The following is a 17,550-nucleotide window of genomic DNA, read 5'->3' as shown; positions in this document are numbered from 1 at the left end:
TTAAAGACTGATAATAGCATATGGAGATGCCAACCCACCAGAGAGGTTGCTTCATCTGGCTAGAAGTCGAGTGACTAACAATGTTTTAACAGGACGCACTCTAGGAAGATGAGAGAACAGTGAGGAGAATGAGTTGTGTGATTCCGCGTGGTTTTTCCTACAAGACACCTCCCAGAAGTGGCCCATTGACACGGGGTCACCTCCGCAGACCCGGCCTCCGACAAGACTCCGCCCTCTTCCAGGCCCCGCCTCCCACCCGCCCGGTTCCACCCCTCCTCCTGGATCCGCCCTCTTTCAGGCCCCGCCTCCTCTGCTCCGCCCCGGCAGAGAGCGGAGAGCAAGCGCTGGTGACTCCGCAGACGCTGCGCCTGGAAAGGTGTGGAAGGGGCGGGGAGCGCAGGTCATCCCCAAGCCGTCCTCCCTCCCTGCCCCGCTCCTGGCCGGCCAGCCGCCCTAGCTTGCGCAGGCCCGCGGCCACCCGCGCCTGAACGTTGGCTCGGGGCTCCACTGCTCTGGCCTGGGGGCGGGGCCGGCGCGCGGCGTCATGCATATGCATGAGCGACTCGGCGGCTCCATTGTGCCCTCGGAGCGGGCGGCGGCGCGATGGCGCGGGCGGCGGCAGCCCCGGGGCGGCGGGCGGCGCTGAGGGCGGGCTGAGCGCATGGAGCAGCGCGGACCGGGGGCCGCGGCGGCGAGGGGCCGGGCCGGGCGGCGAGGAGGTGAGCGGACCAGGCAGGCAGGTGCGGGCGGCGGGGGTGGCAGGTGCGGCAGGTGCGGGAGGCAGCAGGTGCGGCGTCCCCGGGCCCGGCGCTGCATCGCCTCGGCGGGGCCCCGGCGGGGCTGGAGCAGGCCCTACCGCCCACCTGCCGCACCTGCGGCGCGTGCGTCGTGGTCCTGAGCCGACTGGCCCGCTGCGCGCCGAAGCGACCCCTCACCTGAGCCTTTGTTGGGGCTGGCCGGAATCCGTCCAAGCGCCCGAGGTGTCTGGGCAGGAGCCTCACACGGGCCCTCACCCAAACTGGCCCCGCTCCCTCCTTTCTGCGCTGTGGCCTGAAGGCTCACCTTTAGGGCCCCTCCGGGCCGTGCGTGCCGTTGGCACGCGATGTGAGACCCGCGAAGGTGTGCTCTGGGGCTGGCGACCCTAACCTTTCAGCCCCCAGCCGAGATTTTGGTGGAAATACCGTTTTCCCAACAGGACATACTGAAGCTCAGGCGGGACCGTGTCCAGCCCTCCCTCCTAGGGGTGTCCTACCCTAGCCTCCCCTATCTGCTCCCAGCTGCCCTGTACCCCCCAACCCTGCTGCCCCTACCCTGCTCCTCCGAACCTTCCTTGCCTCCCCTAGACCTGCTCCCCTACCTCGTGTTCCCCGTACTCTCTTCCTGATAGTTGCGGAATATCCATGGTGATGTATTTAAGTCATTTGTATTATCTCAGAAGATTTCACAGGGAAATACACAGAACATGTGACTCAATCTGTAAGACAGTTGATAGGGCGATCACAGACTCACCCACCAAATCCTGTCACACTGGAACCAGAGGGCTTCCCTTGAAGAAGCTAGACAGAGGTAACAGGATAGGTGAAGGATTCCTAACCTCACCCAGTGAGTACTGGCTTTGGGGACTTGTCACACCCAGAGGGTGGTTCCTGGCTGGAAAGAGAAAGGTGAGATAATGAGTGACAGATTCAGAAGGACTGGTAGGATGTACCTGGGGAGGACTCCCGATCATAGGATTGATCTCCAGAGGCAGCCAGGCCTCCGCATGGAGTGTCCACTAGCCCATGGATCCAGGGTGGGAGCTGGGGCTGATGATTTAAAGGGGGTCATGTGTCCTCCCCTCTCTTGGTCCTAGAGTGGCCACCACGTACCCATTTTCCACATTGTAAACTGAGGCTCAGGGCAGGGCAGCCCTTCAGCTGTTCTCTGGAATTTCCCACACCTGGGCCGTTGAGCAATGCTCCTTCCCGGGCATCTTGAATGAACTCTGAACACTTCAGCCAGTCAGTGTGTGGCCTTCCAGGTCGAGGGGCAGGACTTCAGCTACTTGAGCATATGAGCCCCCCACTTTTATGTCCTCCTGGGACTCTTGAGCTGTTAGTTTCCCTTCTCTGAGTCTGTTTGACTCCAGTGTTCCTCTGTTTGGGGCCTGTCACCAGGAACTGTGGATTCCCTGTGCTGGAGGAGGCAGCGAGTCCCTGCTCTATGACTGTGTTGGCACTGCCCTCCTGGGGTCTGGTGGGTGGTTGCGAGGCGTGCTGCTGCTGGGTGCCTAGGCAAGGAGCATGGAGTGAGGGCAGAAGAGGTTGACCCATGGTAACGTCTGCCTTTGGAGACAGCAGTGCGGATGCTCTGAGGTCCTGGGAAAGGGGAGTGTGAGAAGTGAGTTGTCTGTAGCTCTTTTACTGGAGAAAAATGTGATCTGACCCCCAGAAAGCCATGTGGCCTTCTAGACTGACATCACACCAGGGCTTTCTGCCAAGGTCCTGGCTTCCAGTGAGAGCTGATGTACAGGGAAAGCCCCCCGCCAGCAGGAAGCCACCAGAGGCTGGCCCTGGCCTTGCACACACCCAGGTTCCTTCTTAACTCTTCCTCTGACGGCCAGGAGGTGGGAGGAGGGTCTGCACTCACACCACATCTCTCTCCCTTTGTCAGGAGCAGAGGGTCCCCCAGTCCCCAACCTGGAGAGTTTGGGGCTTGTCAGGGAAGAGAGCCGACTTGGTTCAGGAGCTTGGCAGGAAGTCACTGCCCCCGCTCAGTAAGCTTGGGGGCGGGGGGAACTGGAAATGTCTGTGGTCTTGTCCACAGCAGAGAAGTCATAGGGGTGGAATTCCCCAGACTCACGTGATGTAGGAAGCTGCACTGGGCCCCAGACCAGCAGCCTCCACAGGGGCCCCCGCCCTGCACCTGCCCTGTCCCCCCTCCTCCCCAGCTCTCCGTGGCTTTCAAACTGTGGTACCAGCAGCAGCACCTGCAAACTTACTGGAAATGCAAGTCTTTGGCCTCACTCCACCCTCTGAACTCAAAGTGGGGCTGAGTTCTGGTGAGCTGCCGTTGGAGAAGCTGCAGTTGTGAACTAATACAGCCTGCCCTGGGACTCTGACCCGGGCCAGGGGGCCCTGTCTTCTTCTTGCTCTTCCCTTTGGGACAGCAAAGTGGGCCTGGCCGATCCAGCCAGCTTTAGTGTGGGAAATGATGGCCCTGGGCATCTCTGTGGGGAGAGAGAGCTGGTGGTGGTTGAACATTAAATAAATTTGTAGTTTGAGAGAATTATAGATTCTTAAGATGTTACAAGAAATAACACAGAGAGCTCTGTATCTTTTACTGGGTTTCCCTAGTGGTAACATCTTGTAAAAGTGTAGCACAACATGACTGGAGAGTACAACTCCATCAATACAGTTGATACAGATATTCCATGCCCACCTTCTATATTCCCACTGGCTTTGCTTCCCTGCTCCCCACATTTAACCCCTAGCTGCCACCCGTGTGCTCTCCATTTGTGTAATTCCGTCATTTCAAGGATGTTATGTAAAGGGAATCATACAATGTGTAACCTTTGGGGACTGGCTTTTTCCACGCAGCATGGTTCCCTGGAGATTCCTGCAGGTTGGTGCCTGTATCAGTAGCCCTACCTTTTTATGCCTCCAGGCTCACAGTTGGTTAACTCTTCACCATTGAAGGATATCTGCGTTTCCATTCTTTGGCTATTAGGAATAAAACTATATAAATATTCACATACAGATTTTTGTGTGAACCCAGGTTTGCCCTTCTCTGAGATAAGTGTTCAGGAATGCAGTTGCTAGGTTGTGTAGTGTGCTGTGTGCTTAGTCGCTCAGTCGTGTCTGACTCTCTGCGACCCCATTGACTGTAGCCCACCAGGCTTCTCTGTCCATGGGGATTCTCCAGGCAAGAATACTGGTTGCCATGCCTTCCTCCAGAGGATCTTCCCAACCCAGGGATCAAACCCAAGTCTCCTTCATTGCAGGAGGAGTCTTTACCATCTGAGCTACCAGGGAAGCCCTGGTTGTCTAGTAGCTGCATGCTTTGTTTTATAAGAAACTACCAAATCATTTTTCAGAGTGGCTGTACCATTTTATATTCCCACCAACCATGCATGAGAGACCCAATTTCTCCTAGCCAGCATTTGATGGTGTCACTTTTTTTGTTGTTTCCTGTGACAGGTCTTAATTGTGGCATGTGGGATCTTTGCAGCATGTGGGATCTAGTTCCCTGACCAGGGACCCAACCAGGCCCCCTGCACTGGGAATGCAGAGTCTTAGCCACTGAACCACCAGGGAAGTCACACTGTTTTTTTTATTTTAGCCATCGTGGTAGGTGTGTAGTGATACCTCGGTGTGGCTTTAATTTGCATTTCTCTGATGGCCAGTGATGGTGAACATCTTTTCGGATGTTTATTTGCCATCTGTACATCCTCTTTGGTGAAATGTCTCCATATCTTTTGCCTGTCTTCTAATTTTAACTTTTGTGTTTTGAGAGTTCTTTATACATTCTAGATACTTGTCCTTTGTCAGATATGTGGCTTGCAGATATTTCTTCCAGTCTGTATCTTGTCTCTTCATCCTCTTTGTGGGGTCTTTCACAGAACAGAAATATTCAATTTTTCCTTTTAGGAATCATGCTTTTGGTGTCAAACCTAAGAAAGTTCTTATGATTTTGTGCTATATGTTTAAAATCTATGACCCACTTCAAGTTAATTTCTAAGTTTAGGGGGTTTTTTTTGGTTTATGTTTGTCTTTTGCATTTGCATGTCCAATAGGTCCGGCACCATTTGTTGAAAATACTGTCTTTCCTCCTTTTTGCATCTTTGTCAAAAACTTTGTCCATTGGGTATGTTTGCATGGGTCTCTATTGAGTTGTCTAGTTTGTTCTGTTGACCTCTGAGTCAATCCCCCTGCCAACACCACAGTCTAGAGTAGCCTGCCTATGGTCTAAGTCCTGAAAACCCCGTATATTGCTCCAGGCCCCACTCAGCAGGTCTGGGGGGAGTTTCTATCTGTTGGCAGCTTCCCCATCCCTCATTACAGTGTCACCATCCTGGTGGTTGCCCCCACTGGGGACCATCAGCCTTCCCCTGCCTGGCTGGGTGATTCTGGCTCCCAGGCCCGAGTCCAGCGACCCCTGAGCCTTCTGGAGCCACCAGCCCCTTGCTTTTTTGGCCTCTGCTTCCTGGTTGTCACATGGTCTGGCGCTTGACTCCTCTGGGGAGGACCATAGGGAAGGGGGGCAGGGTCAGGTATGAGGTGGACAAGCCCACCAGATGCCTCCTTCCTCTGCTTGTCTAATCCATCACCTCCCCTCCCAGTTCCGGGACCTGCTTACCCCAGTGCTCTGTGGGGGGCCTGGGGCCCAAGTCACAGTCCCCACTGTCTCCTTGACCTGCTCTGGGGTCCTGTGGAGGGACTGTGGAGGAGCCCCCTCTCCATGTGCCTTCAGAACGGTTTTTGTACAGGATGTGATTGTAACTCTGCCTCCCTGGGGCTGCCCTGTCCGTGAGGTCCTGATGGAGTGTGAGCTCTGGGCTTGAGTGAGTCCCAGGGCTGCCCGCTCGCTCCTGAGCCAGAGGGAGGCAATATGAGTTCTGAGGAGGCAAGACTGAACCTCTGCAAGTTAGCTTCCCCAGGTAGTGTGTGTGTGTGTGTGTGTGTGTGTGTGGCAATATAAGTTCTGAGGAGGCAAGACTGAACCTCTGCAAGTTAGCTTCCCCAGGTAGTGTGTGTGTGTGTGTGTGTGTGTGTGTGTGTGTGTGTGTGTGTGAAAGTGGTCCTGGGAGTGCCAGCAAGGGCCCTCGGCCTGGTAGGTGAAGGGTTTGCTTGTGGTGGTGTCTGAAGGCGTTGGCAGCCTGGAGGAGAAGCCAACCACTGCTTCGCTGGTTTTCTGAGGTGCTAAGTGGAAGAGAGCTGGCCCCACATGGTGGGGCGAAGCATCCCCCCTTTCCAGCATTGGCACACAAGTTCCATGAGTGTCCACTGGGTCGCCACCAGCCCTCTGCCCACTGTGCTGTGTGTGCGTCCCTGCTTTGTTGCATCATCACCCTGGATGTCAGGCAATCTGTAGGGGTCAGGTCTGCCCCAGGCAGCCCCCTTGGCCTCAGAACGAGGGAGTGGGCACATGTCACCCTTCTGCTGCCCTGGGGTGGGGGTGCTGCCAGCCAAGGATGAGCTGCTGACCCCACACTGAGTTCCAGCAGGCGTCCCCCCCACACACACCCCCACCCCCCAATCTGGCTGGAGGATAGCTGACCCTGTGACTCTGGCATCTGGAGGGCCTGCCCACCATGGGGCAGGGTAGTGTGCCTCATGGTGGCCCCCTGTGTGCTTCTGGCCTTGCCCTCCACCCTGGGGCCTTGTGTGTGGTTGGAGCAGAGGGGCCGGGGTGGATTCTGGCAGTTGGGTCCTGAATGCTCCCTGGCTTTTATGTGTATCCACGCCTTCATGTAGGGAGGGAGAATGTGGAAGGTTTTGGGGATCAGAAAGCCTTCTTCCATCTTCCAAAGGTATTCCAGGGGCTCGTGGTGGCAGGGCATGACCAGCAAGGGCTAATGCTAGCTTCTGGGCTAGATGTAGAGGGGTGGTGCGAGCAGAGGTTTGCCAGGGTGGGCAGTGTAAGGTCGGGCCAATGCCAGGGTGGCCTGACTGCTCCCCCCGCATGCCGAGTGGGCCCCCGGGTCCCCATCACCCTCCCTACCTTCCAGAGCAGAGGCAGGACAGGGCTTGGTTCTCCCAGGTGCATCTCCACGCACTTCCGTCCCCCTTGTCCCCGCAGCCAGAGCAGCCAAGTCTCACGTGAGCACCGGTGAGGGCCGCTTCCTGCCTCCCGCAGACCTGGCCTTCAGGCTGTTCCCAAGCCAATGAACCCCATGAACCCCATGAAACCTGCCCTGCCCCCCGCACCACACAGGTGAGTGGGGGCTCCGGCTGCCCTCCCCTCTCAGGCCTCAGAACATGGGAAGGTGGTGGTGGAGTGGGACCCCGCTGCTCTCAGCCTTCAGATCCTCCCCGGTGGGGTTCTCGGCACCTGAGGCCTCCTGACCCAGGCTCCCCACCTGTGCCTCTCTGTGCAGTGATGGTCCATTCGCATATGAGGCGGTGCCTTGGCAACAGAGTGCCACTCAGCCAGCAGGATCGCTGTCTGTGGTCACAACCGTGTGGGGAGTCGGCAACGCAGCACAGAGCCAGGTGAGCCCAGCCCTGGCCCCACCCTGGGAGGCATCAGTGCCCAGCTCAGGTCTTGGAGGCGTGGAGCTAGAGCTTCCTGAGTCTCCCACGTCCTCAGAGACTAGCTCTTTCATGCATGGCATGGGATCTTGGCCTCCACACCCCCACCTGTGCACAGCTCCCCACGACCCCTCTGGACCACCCCTCCCCTCTGCCCCCACCTCCACCTCCTCACCTGCCAGGCCTCTTCTTTCCACCACTTTAGAACCACTGCACTAAGCAGATTGTTTGCATGGTCTCCTTTAGTGATTCTCGGTTCCTTGTAGGTTTTGGGGAACCCCATGGGCCCTGCAGGGAGCCCCCCCGGCAGCTCTGTGATGCCCGGCATGGCAGGCGGCAGCTCTGCCCTGAGCTCCCCACAGTGCCTCGGACAGCAGGCGTTCGGTGAGGGTGGTGCCAACAAGAGCTACGTGCCACAAGGGGTGTATGGCCGCGGGGGCTACCCCGGGGGCCCCGGCTTCACTACCGGGTAAGCAGGGCCCTCCTCCTCTGGCAGGTGTGCCAGGAGCCCTCTGGGGGGGCGATGCTTCTTGCTTGGTGGGCACCAGGGAACTGTGTGGTCAGGAGTTACTATGACTCTGCTGCTCCTGCCAGCTCTGGAGCTAATGATGGGGTGTCTGGGAAAGAATGGGGCTCCCCATAGGTGCCATGTGCCCCCGAGGAGAGGCCAGGGAAGTGCCTCTGAGCTGAGCCGTCTGTCTCTTGCAGGTATGCAGGTGGCCCAGGAGGTCCGGGGGGCCTGGGCCTCCCCTCACACGCCACACGGCCATCCACCAACTTCACTCAAGCAGCGGCGGCGGCTGCAGTGGCTGCTGCCGCCGCCACGGCCACCGCCACAGCCACGGCCACCGTGGCCGCCCTCCAGGAGAAGCAGAGTCAGGAGCTGAGCCAGTACGGAGCGGTGAGGCCCCGCAGCTCCTCCTGTGTGGCCCATGTGTGCTGGCCCAGAAGACGGGGGCCTGTCAGGCAACCAGGGTGGAGGACTTGGGGACATGCAGGCCGTATTCCAGGAGTGATGAAGATGAGACAGGAAGGGAGTGGGGAGCTGAGGGGAGAGGACCCGGGCTGGGGACAGCCTGCCTGCAAGGGGTGGGCTTGGGGGTGGCGCCCACACTGGTGGGTAAGGTCTGGATGGTTCTTGTCTTCTTTTCCCAGATGGGGGCCGGACAGTCTTTTAACAGCCAGTTCTTGCAGCACGGTGGTCCCCGAGGGCCCAGCGTGCCCAGCAGCATGAACCCAGCCAGCGTGGGAGGGCTGATGGGCCCCTCCAGCATGAGCCCCATGGGCATGAACTCCACCCGGGCAGTGGGCATGGCGCCCCTCTATGCAGGGCAGCGCCTGCCCCAGCAAGGGTACCCGGGCCCCCCCCAGGCCCAGCCGCTGCCCCGACAGGGTGTCAAGAGAGCCTACTCGGGCGAGGTGAGTAGCTGGGCTTCCCTCCCCATGAGGGCCATCAGAGCCGTTGTATGTGAGAGAACTGGCCATGCCTGATGAGGGACACCATCGTCCCTTTGTGGGAACCGGCTTCCCTGACACCTCTTCTTGTCATTTTGCCTCTTCCTTCTTCAGGTGTACCCTGGGCAGCAGTACCTGTCAGGAGGCCAGTATACACCTGGTGCCACCCAGTACGTACCTGGCCCTGGGCAGCCCCCTGCCCCATCCTCCTACCCCGGGCACAGGCTGCCGCTGCAGCAGGGCACAAGCCCATCCCTGTCCACCGCCAGCCCTGTGGGACCACACTACAAGGTAGGGCCGGTTCACCCCAGCCTCTGTGACCCCGGCTGGCCCCACGCCCAGCACTGTGGGACACAGACAGACCTTGAGGCAGCCAGGGCCAGCTAGGGAGTGGGCCCAGAGTGCTCAGGTGACCAGGCAGCCACAAGCTTCGCAGGGGTCCTAACCAGTGTAGGGCAGCTCCCAGGACAGGTGTTCAGGTTTGAAAGGAGCCTCTGTGAGAGGCTCCTGCACCATGAGATATGGTATAGGGAATAGCAGGGAGTATCAGGCAAGTACCAAGCCACTTTAGGGAAAAGTGTCCCCATTCCCTCAGCTTGCTGCCAAGTAGCCCAGCGAGGGGACAGGCCAGAGGGGTCAGGAAGGGCCTGAGTGATAGAGGTGCTGCTGGAGAAGGGCGAGGAGATGTGAGTACCTATGTCCTTTCAGCCTCTGTGGCTTCCCTGTAAATCTCTCTGATGTGTGGGGTCAGCTCTTTTTCTGTAGTGGTAATTCTGTAAATTATGACATCTGTGTGTGCTCCCTGTAGATTATTTGGAAAACCCAAAAAGTGTATAAAGAAGAAAAAAGACTAACACCCACCCATGCATGTGCCGAGTTCCCTTGTCCCCAGCCCTCTCCTAGAGTCAGTTCCAGGCCCTGCTCAGAGGCAGGCGGCAGCCCCAGGCTCACGCGGTTTTCTCTCCTGCAGCCTGCAGAACAGTTCAACGGGCAGGGTGCCAGCTTCAACGGGGGCAGCATCAGCTACAGCCAGCCTGGCCTGAGTGGGGTATGGCCAGATGGGCAAGCGGGCGGGAAGCTTACGGGGTGGGTGCAGGGAGAGAGGGCACTCAAGCAGGAGGACTTGTGGAGGCCCAACCAAGCCCCCCTGGGGCTGCCCCCACCCCTGGCCTGACCGTTCCCGGCGGGTGCTCCAGGAACAAGCACCCCCTTACTAGTCCACCTCCACTGTTTGCTCCACCCCACAGCCCACTCGTTCCATCCCTGGCTACCCCAGCTCCCCACTGCCCGGGAGCCCCACACCACCCATGACCCCCGGCAGCAGCATCCCCTACATGTCTACCAGCCAGGAGGTCAAGTCTCCCTTCCTGCCTGACCTCAAGCCCAGTGTGAGCAACTTACATCCATCGCCGCCTGGTGAGTGAGGTCTGCTCTCAGGACAGGTGGGCAGGAGGCTCTGGAGAGTCCTGCAGAGAACTTGAGGGGTGAGGGGAGGGCTTCACCTTTATTTTCTGTTAATGGAGCTCTTTGCAAATCTAATCAAGGTGTAGATCACCTCTCTAGAAAAATAGCCATGCACCCAAAGTTTTGGTGTGGTTCCAGGGTATGTATGGGCCCCCAGAAGCCCACTCCTGATATCTGGGAGACCACCGCAGCAGCAGCAGCTGGGGTCTTACAACCCTGACTTGAGCACCGGGGTGGTGGCAGGTGGCCCGTTCACACCTCTTCTGCCTCCTGCTCCCTCTGAAAGCACCAGAAGTGCCACCCTTTTGGGTGGGGAGCATGTTCTCCGAGAGTCATGATGCAGGGATCACTGGGCCAGGTGACTGAGGCAGGGAAGAATGGCAGGACACCAAGATCCTGTTTCGCTGGAGGTGAATGCCAAGCCCAGTGTCCTAGGAGAGATGCTGTCCTAAGCCCCAGCCCCATGGGAGGGGAGGAGGGGCCACACTCCCCTCCACCATGGGCCCCACGATGGGGGCAGGGGCAGGCTGCCTGGCCTGGTGGCCATCAAGGGCCGGTGGCCTGCTCACACCTGCGTGGCCTGCTTCCAGGCAGCGGCCCCTGTGACGAGCTGCGGCTGACCTTCCCCGTGCGGGATGGGGTTGTCCTGGAGCCCTTCCGCCTGCAGCACAATCTGGCGGTGAGCAACCATGCCTTCCAGCTCCGAGACTCCGTCTACAAGACCCTGATGCTGAGGTGAGCGGACGCCTGCCCCACGGCTCACGGCCCCACCCGCCGCCCCCTGACTCTCAGCGTCCGTCCTCCCCATGCAGGCCTGACTTGGAGCTGCAGTTCAAGTGCTACCACCACGAGGACCGGCAGATGAACACCAACTGGCCAGCCTCCGTGCAAGTCAGCGTCAACGCCACCCCGCTCACCATCGAGCGCGGCGACAACAAGACTTCCCACAAGCCCCTCTATCTGAAGCACGTGTGCCAGCCGGGCCGCAACACCATCCAGATCACTGTCACCGCCTGCTGCTGCGTGAGTGCCCGTAGCAGGGCAGGGTGGGGCCGTCATCACTGAAGAAGATGCCACTGGCTCTCCTCCTTGCCGTGATGGGCCTTTGAGAAAAGGGTCTCAGTTAAAAATGTCCTGGCAGCTTTCCGGTTAGGTTCAGTAACTAGATTTGATGCTCGTGTAAGCTTCAAATGTTAATTATGTAAGAGAAGCAAGCTAAGCTTGCCTCTTTTCCTGGAAGAAGCTTACAAAGTCCGGAGTCCCAGCTGACCCTGAAGGAGTCATCTGGGTTCCGGCAGCTCCAGATGCAGCACTAGAAGAAGCACTTAGATGCACAGCTCTGATCAGCTTAGGTGGGAGGGAGCAGAGGCAAGGCAGCCCTAATGCAGCCCTGTGAGCCTGGGGTGTTACCACGTGGACCCAGCATAGGATACCAGTGGATGCTGTAGGCAGGGTGCACTCAGGGGCCTCTCGAATAATTGTGTTTCAACAGAGAGGCCCTGGTTGAACACTGGTGCAGACACACAGTGAGCTTTACTGATAGCTGTGGGTGTGGGCTCCTGACTGCCCGGGGAGGCGCGGCAGTAGCCTGCCTGTGCATTAGCTGTGAGAGAGAGTGGGCCAGCACAGAGCCTCCCCGGGCCGCACCCCACCGACCACATCCTCCCGTTGCAGTCCCACCTCTTCGTGCTGCAGCTGGTGCATCGGCCGTCCGTCCGCTCAGTGCTGCAGGGCCTCCTCAAGAAGCGCCTCCTGCCTGCTGAGCACTGCATCACCAAGAGTGAGTGGCCCTCGCGCTCCTCAGCCCTGCTGGGGCCACTGCCACACCTGGCACGTCCACATGTTAGACAAGGCTGTCTCCTCTGGGTCGGGGGCTCCGTGCAGAGGGTAGTGGTCAGTCCCAGAATGGCCCTCAGAGGTGCTGAGCTAGCAGTGGCCTAGTCCCGCTTGGCTGCCCTCGCTCACATCCTGCTTTCCCCTGTTGGTGTCAGTAAAGCGGAATTTCAGCAGCGGAACCATCCCTGGCACCCCAGGGCCCAACGGAGAGGATGGGGTGGAGCAGACAGCCATCAAGGTGGCCCTCAAGTGCCCCATCACCTTCCGCAGGATCCAGCTCCCTGCCCGGGGCCACGACTGTCGCCACATACAGGTGGGTGGTCACCACAGTGCTTTGCCAAAGATTTTGCTGCCATTTAACTGTTTTTGGCAGATGTGGCCTCTGAGCACCTCGGCTAGTGGTCGGCAGGGCAGGCCAGCCAGTGGACAGGCGGCCTGGCTCCCCTGCCCTCTTCCCTCTGACTGGGCTTTTGTTTCTTCTAATATTATCCTAAGGATAACAGCCGTTTTACTGGGTTCTTGAGGCTTCATTGTGTTTACTCATCTCCTCTTTATTTACTTATTTGGGTGCACTGCGTCTTAGTTGTGGCGTGCAGGTCTTCAGTCTTTGTTGCGGCCATGTGGGATCTTTCAGTTACTATGGGCAGAATCTTTAGTTGCGGCACATGAACTCTGAGTTGCAGCATGTGAGATAGAGTTCCCTGACTGGGAATCAAACCCAGGCCCCCTGCATTGAGAGCATGGCCCCACCTGGACCATCAGGGAAGTCCTGGGGCTCCGATTTCAAACAGCATCAGGGATGCAGGGCACAGTCTGCTCCCTGCCTTGCCCCCAGGAGCAGCACCTCAGGTTCTTTCTGCAGAAACACTGTGGGTAGACAAGTACCCGCACCTTCCCCCTCACTCCCCACCTTTTGGTTACATAAGCAGTATGCCCATCGCTGTACATCATGGAGGTTGTTCCCTATCAGCACGGTTGGCCAATTCTTGCTTTGGCCACACGTCATTCCCATGAAGGCTCCGTAGGCATCCTATCTCTTACATGAGGATGGTGCCATGGTGAAAGCCTGGCACATGCGCCTTCTCAAACATGCAGTAAATAAGCCCCACGTCCCTGGAACTGCAGGGCTGGCTCGCAGGGCATGGCTGGGTTACCTCCAGCCCCAGTGTGAGTAACTGTCTCCCCTTTCTCTGCAGTGCTTTGACCTGGAGTCCTATTTACAGCTTAACTGTGAGCGAGGGACCTGGAGGTGCCCCGTGTGCAAGTGAGTGCGTCAGAGATGGTCCCCGTGGCTCTGGGGGTGGGTGGCACGTCCTCAGGGACTATTATCAGTCATTTCCTTCCATCAGCACTGAGAAGTGCCTGCCCCAGATGTGGGGCTCACAGTACAGGCCTGGAAGCAAGGTGCTGCTCGAGGCAGCGACCTCACGCAGGGTCATCTCACACGGGGTGGAGATGTGATGGGGCCCGTGCTCCAGGTGAGATTAGGCCAGCCTTCTGAGCTGTGTCCCCTTGGTTTTCTACAGCAAGACGGCGTTGCTGGAGGGCCTGGAGGTGGACCAGTACATGCTGGGCATTCTCATTTACATTCAGAAGTAAGTCTTTCCTACAGCCCCAGAGGGCAGCCCTGGGACAGGCGTGGAGACACCCCGTGCTGACTCAGCATGGAGCAGCCTCGGCTCCAGGCCGTGGACGGAATCCATGTCCAACTTGGATGCCACAGGCACGTGGAGCGTGCTGGGCGGCCACAAGCATTTGAGTGGAAGGTTGGCCTAGGAACAGTGCAGGGCCGGGAGAGACAGCAGGGCAGCTGGTAACCAGCCCTGCTGTGCCCGCCCAGCTCTGACTTCGAGGAGATCACCATCGACCCCACGTGCAGCTGGAAGCCAGTGCCGGTGAAGCCTGACTTACACGTCAAGGAAGAGCCAGATGGGCCAGTGCTGAAGCGCTGCCGCACTGTGAGCCCTGCCCACATGCTCATGCCCAGCGTGATGGAGATGATCGCCGCCCTGGGCCCGGGTGCCACGCCCTTCACCCCCCTGCAACCCCCCTCAGCCCCGGCCCCTGGCGACTACCCTGGCCAGGGTGAGTACAGGGGACTCGCCCTGGAAAATTAGGCCCCTGGGCGATGATCCAGCCTCTCCCACCAGTCTACCGCCTGTGAATACGTTGCTCTGAGGGCCACAAGCATGGGGGCCTGGTTGGGGACTTGGGGGTACAGATGCCCAGCTGGGTGTGGGGGGTGGGCAGCAGGGCCTGGGCTGTGGCTGTGCCCACCTCTCCAGAGGTTTAGAACAGAGGTCTGTGTTGGCACACTTCCAGACCAGCCCCATCCAGCCCTGCGGGTGGGAGTATCTGGGTGTGGTGGGTCCCATTCCTGTCCCCTCACAGCCTCCTGGCAGTGTCATGACCACTTCCCCCGGCAGCAATGAGAAGAAATGCCCTTTTCCAAGTAGCAACTTCCATAAAGGCCAACATCCTCTGGGCGAGCGCCGTGAGTCCCACCCGTGCTGTGGCCAGTCTGCCCTTGTGGCTCGGCCAGCGTGAGCCCCCTGCCCTCACCTGGACCTGGCTCTCCTTTCTCAGGTTCCAGCTTCCTGGGACCCGGGACCTTCCCTGAATCCTTCCCACCCACCACACCCAGCACCCCAACCCTGACTGAGTTCACCCCAGGGCCTCCGCCTGTCTCCTATCAACCCGACATTCCCAGCAACCTCCTGACGCCAGAGAAGTCTGGCCCCTGCCTCCCAGGCCAGGTCAGTGTCGAGTCGAGGGGCTGTGGAGGTGTCCCCCCAGGGAGCCCTCGAGCCGTTTTACTAGGTTATTCTCTCCTCCTCAGATGGCACCAGCAGGTCACCTGGACCCAGCCCATAACCCTGGGCCCCCGGGGCTGCACGCCCCTAACCTTGGAGGCCCCCCAGGGCCCCAGCTGCATCATCCAAACCCTCCCCCAGCATCCCGGCCAGCTCTGGGCCCAGTGAACTCGGGGCCTCTCAGCGAGCTGGCCTTCAGTGCTGCCACAGGCATGATGGGGCCCCCCGTGTCTGGGGCAGGGGAGGCCCCGGAACCGGCTCTGGAGGTGAGTACTGGGTCCTGTGCTGGGGAGCACTTGGAGCTGGGGATCGGGGGTGCTTATCTGTTGTCCCCAGGGTTCATGCACTTCATAGAAGGAAAGACAGTGACTCCTCCATGGCTTCCAGACTCGGGGAGAGCTGGCTGGGTGATGCCAGCATTTTTGTTGAGTGTCAGGTGTCCAGAGTAGCTGTGGGGTGATTGTGTCCAGGCACCTGGTTCTCGGGACCTGTGCGCCAACGTGGCACATGCAGAGTCCCTGGGAAGACTTGGCTTGTGGCCAATGATACAAGGGTCTGACTTGACTTGTCTGACTCACAGGTGGTGTGCGAGCCAGAACCAGTGCATAAAAGACAGGTGATTGTCCCTCCATCCTGATAAATGAATACAAAGTTCAGTGTGAAAAAATGTGGAAAACACAGCTCAAAGTAGAAAATTCCACCTTCTGCATTCATGCTGTTCGTGTTCAGGACCCCTCACGGGCCGGTGTGTCCCATGTTGTCCTTGGACAGCTTAACAAAAGTGATTCCTGGTTGCAGAGCAGTCTTCGGCAGGAAGATGCCCTGTGAGGAGCAGACTGAGGGGCTCCGGTGGTAGCCTGTGTTGGAGGCTAGCGGGGGGGCACCCCACTTCCCGGCTGGGCCTGGGGACCCACCCGGTTGGGATGATGTGGCAGGTCTGAGGCCAGAGCTGCTATCAGGTTTGCTTTGTCCCCAGCTGCTTCCAGAACTGACTAACCCCGATGAGCTGCTGTCCTACCTGGGCCCACCTGACCTCCCCACGAACAGCAACGATGACCTGCTTTCTCTCTTCGAGAACAACTGACCCTATCCGTCGACCACCTGGCTGGCAGAGACATGCCCACCGATGTCTCGCACCCTTCTTTCCAGCCCAGCCCCACCTGACACCAGCGGCCCTCCCCACGTGTACACCTGGAGCTGGGACCCGCCCCTGACACCTGGCTGCTGGAGGCCGCACTGCACTGGCTGGGAGAGGAGCCCTGGGGCAGGGTTCTCACTGGCCCGGTTTGCAGCTGCAGAACTGTTTTTGAGGAGATGCCCAGCCCTGCCCCCATCTGTACCAGCCCATGCTTGTCCAGCCCTGCCTGGTTCATGCATACCCACCACCCCTGAACTCCAGCCTCACCCAGGCCCCCACCCCACTTGCTCCCACCAGCCTGCATCTTGTCCAGAGTTGACCTTTCTGTTTCAATGACCCATTTGGCCCTAGGCCAGCAAGGAGGGGGTTACTCTGTCCTGGGGCCTAGTCTCGCCCAACCTGCTATGGCAGGGGCTTCAGGCTGAGGCTGGGGGTGGGGGGCTCTAAAGCACAATAGTGTACATAGTGTAGAAACACTAATAGATGTAGGATGGCTGGTCGCTCTGTGCAGCTTGGGTCTCCATGGGCTCCTGCCCTCACCCATGTGCAGGCTGGGAGGGGTGGGGGGCAGCAGGCTCCCTCCTACTGGCGGTCGGGCTCAGACTCAGCTCCATGTGCAGATTCTCCAGCAGCCTGTTCCCCCCAAGTTGCCCTTTTCTGTACGAGTGAAGAATTGGTCCCACAGTGTTTTTTAAATCCACCTGTCCTCCCACGTCCACCCTGGGGCCACGCCAGGTGGGGGAGGAGGGGCCACCACACTCTAGGTGCAGGGCCAAGTCGTGTCCCCTGTCTGCCTGTCTCTATTAAAGGACTCCCTCGTGGTGGGCCTGCAAAGTCCCTCCTTCCTGCTCAACCTGCTTACCACACATGGGCGGGGCTCCCTGCTTAAGGCAAGGCCCAGCTATTTGCAACCCGTGGTAAATTTCCTTGTCCCTGGAATTTTCCAAGTTGGCTCTGGCTAGAGAGCTATTTATGAAGTGTCACCAGGGCTGGGAGACACATCTGCCACCACGTCACCGTGTGGGCTTGCCTCAGGCGTGGAGCCAGCTGTGGGGCCAAGGAGCAGGGTCTGAGTGCCTGACCAGCTGGACACTGGTTCATCTGTGTGCTCACTGCCCAAGTGGCCCCATGGGCCTTCCAGTCCAGCAGAAAAGGCTTATGAGCCCTGTCAGGGAGAGGGGGTAGCACACCCACAGACCGGCCCCAGTGGACGTGGGGCAGTGTCCAGGATGGGGGGGCTCCAAGTTGCCCACTGACATCTTGAAACCCCAGGTGTGTGCCTTCCTATCCCTCTGCAGCCGTGTTCCTGCCCAAGGGTACAAAAGGAGAGAAAGGCTTAGGGAGGAACAGTGCCCCCAGGGTTTGCCTAGAGGCCCACCCCAAGGACAGGTAGGCAGTGGGATCAGGGACAGGCCCAGCAGAGCCCACCCCTAGGAGTGGGGGAGCGTGCTCCCCTACCTGTTCTGGGGGACATTAGGCATAGTTGGGAATGTGGTCTCACCAGGCCTCTGCACCCTCAGCCTGTAACATTCTGGATGTTGGGTGGAGTGGAGAGACCAGGAGGTGGGGATGAGCCAAGATAGCTTCTAGCTACTTAAACCACCCAGGGCGG

General features: G+C 59.0%; 1 protein-coding gene across 2 annotated transcripts; it reads left to right on the top strand.

The window, feature by feature from the left end:
* The first annotated feature begins 507 nt into the window (after window positions 1-507).
* ZMIZ2 (zinc finger MIZ-type containing 2) lies at window positions 508-16,775 on the top strand. 2 transcript variants are annotated; one of them, XM_055590680.1, is made up of 20 exons: window positions 509-719; window positions 6,781-6,915; window positions 7,079-7,193; window positions 7,499-7,701; window positions 7,941-8,133; window positions 8,388-8,651; window positions 8,802-8,978; window positions 9,658-9,735; window positions 9,935-10,103; window positions 10,742-10,886; window positions 10,964-11,174; window positions 11,826-11,931; window positions 12,143-12,300; window positions 13,184-13,251; window positions 13,514-13,582; window positions 13,828-14,072; window positions 14,574-14,743; window positions 14,827-15,066; window positions 15,381-15,416; window positions 15,777-16,775. In XM_055590680.1, exons 2-20 carry the CDS (start codon window positions 6,866-6,868, stop codon window positions 15,882-15,884), a joined length of 2,805 nt encoding a protein of 934 aa, XP_055446655.1. In that variant the 5' UTR covers window positions 509-719; window positions 6,781-6,865; the 3' UTR covers window positions 15,885-16,775. The 2 variants fall into 2 exon arrangements, with proteins under 2 accessions (XP_055446656.1, XP_055446655.1); XM_055590681.1 differs by lacking the exon at window positions 15,381-15,416 and having other exon boundaries at window positions 508-719.
* Window positions 16,776-17,550: the final 775 nt, after the last annotated feature.

Source organism: Bubalus kerabau, chromosome 8 (assembly GCF_029407905.1).
Source record: "Bubalus kerabau isolate K-KA32 ecotype Philippines breed swamp buffalo chromosome 8, PCC_UOA_SB_1v2, whole genome shotgun sequence".
In the NCBI taxonomy this organism is placed as follows: domain Eukaryota; kingdom Metazoa; phylum Chordata; class Mammalia; order Artiodactyla; family Bovidae; genus Bubalus; species Bubalus kerabau.
Note: the sequence above shows the minus strand (reverse complement) of the source record. Positions and strands in the feature narration are given on the sequence as shown.

Coding starts and splice junctions, on each gene's coding strand:
- ZMIZ2 (XM_055590680.1), top strand. CDS start 6,866: ATGAACCCCATGAACCCCATGAAACCTGCCCTGCCCCCCGCACCACAC. Junction 6,916..7,078: donor CTGCCCCCCGCACCACACAG/GTGAGTGGGGGC, acceptor CTCTCTGTGCAG/TGATGGTCCATTCGCATATG. Junction 7,702..7,940: donor GGCCCCGGCTTCACTACCGG/GTAAGCAGGGCC, acceptor TGTCTCTTGCAG/GTATGCAGGTGGCCCAGGAG.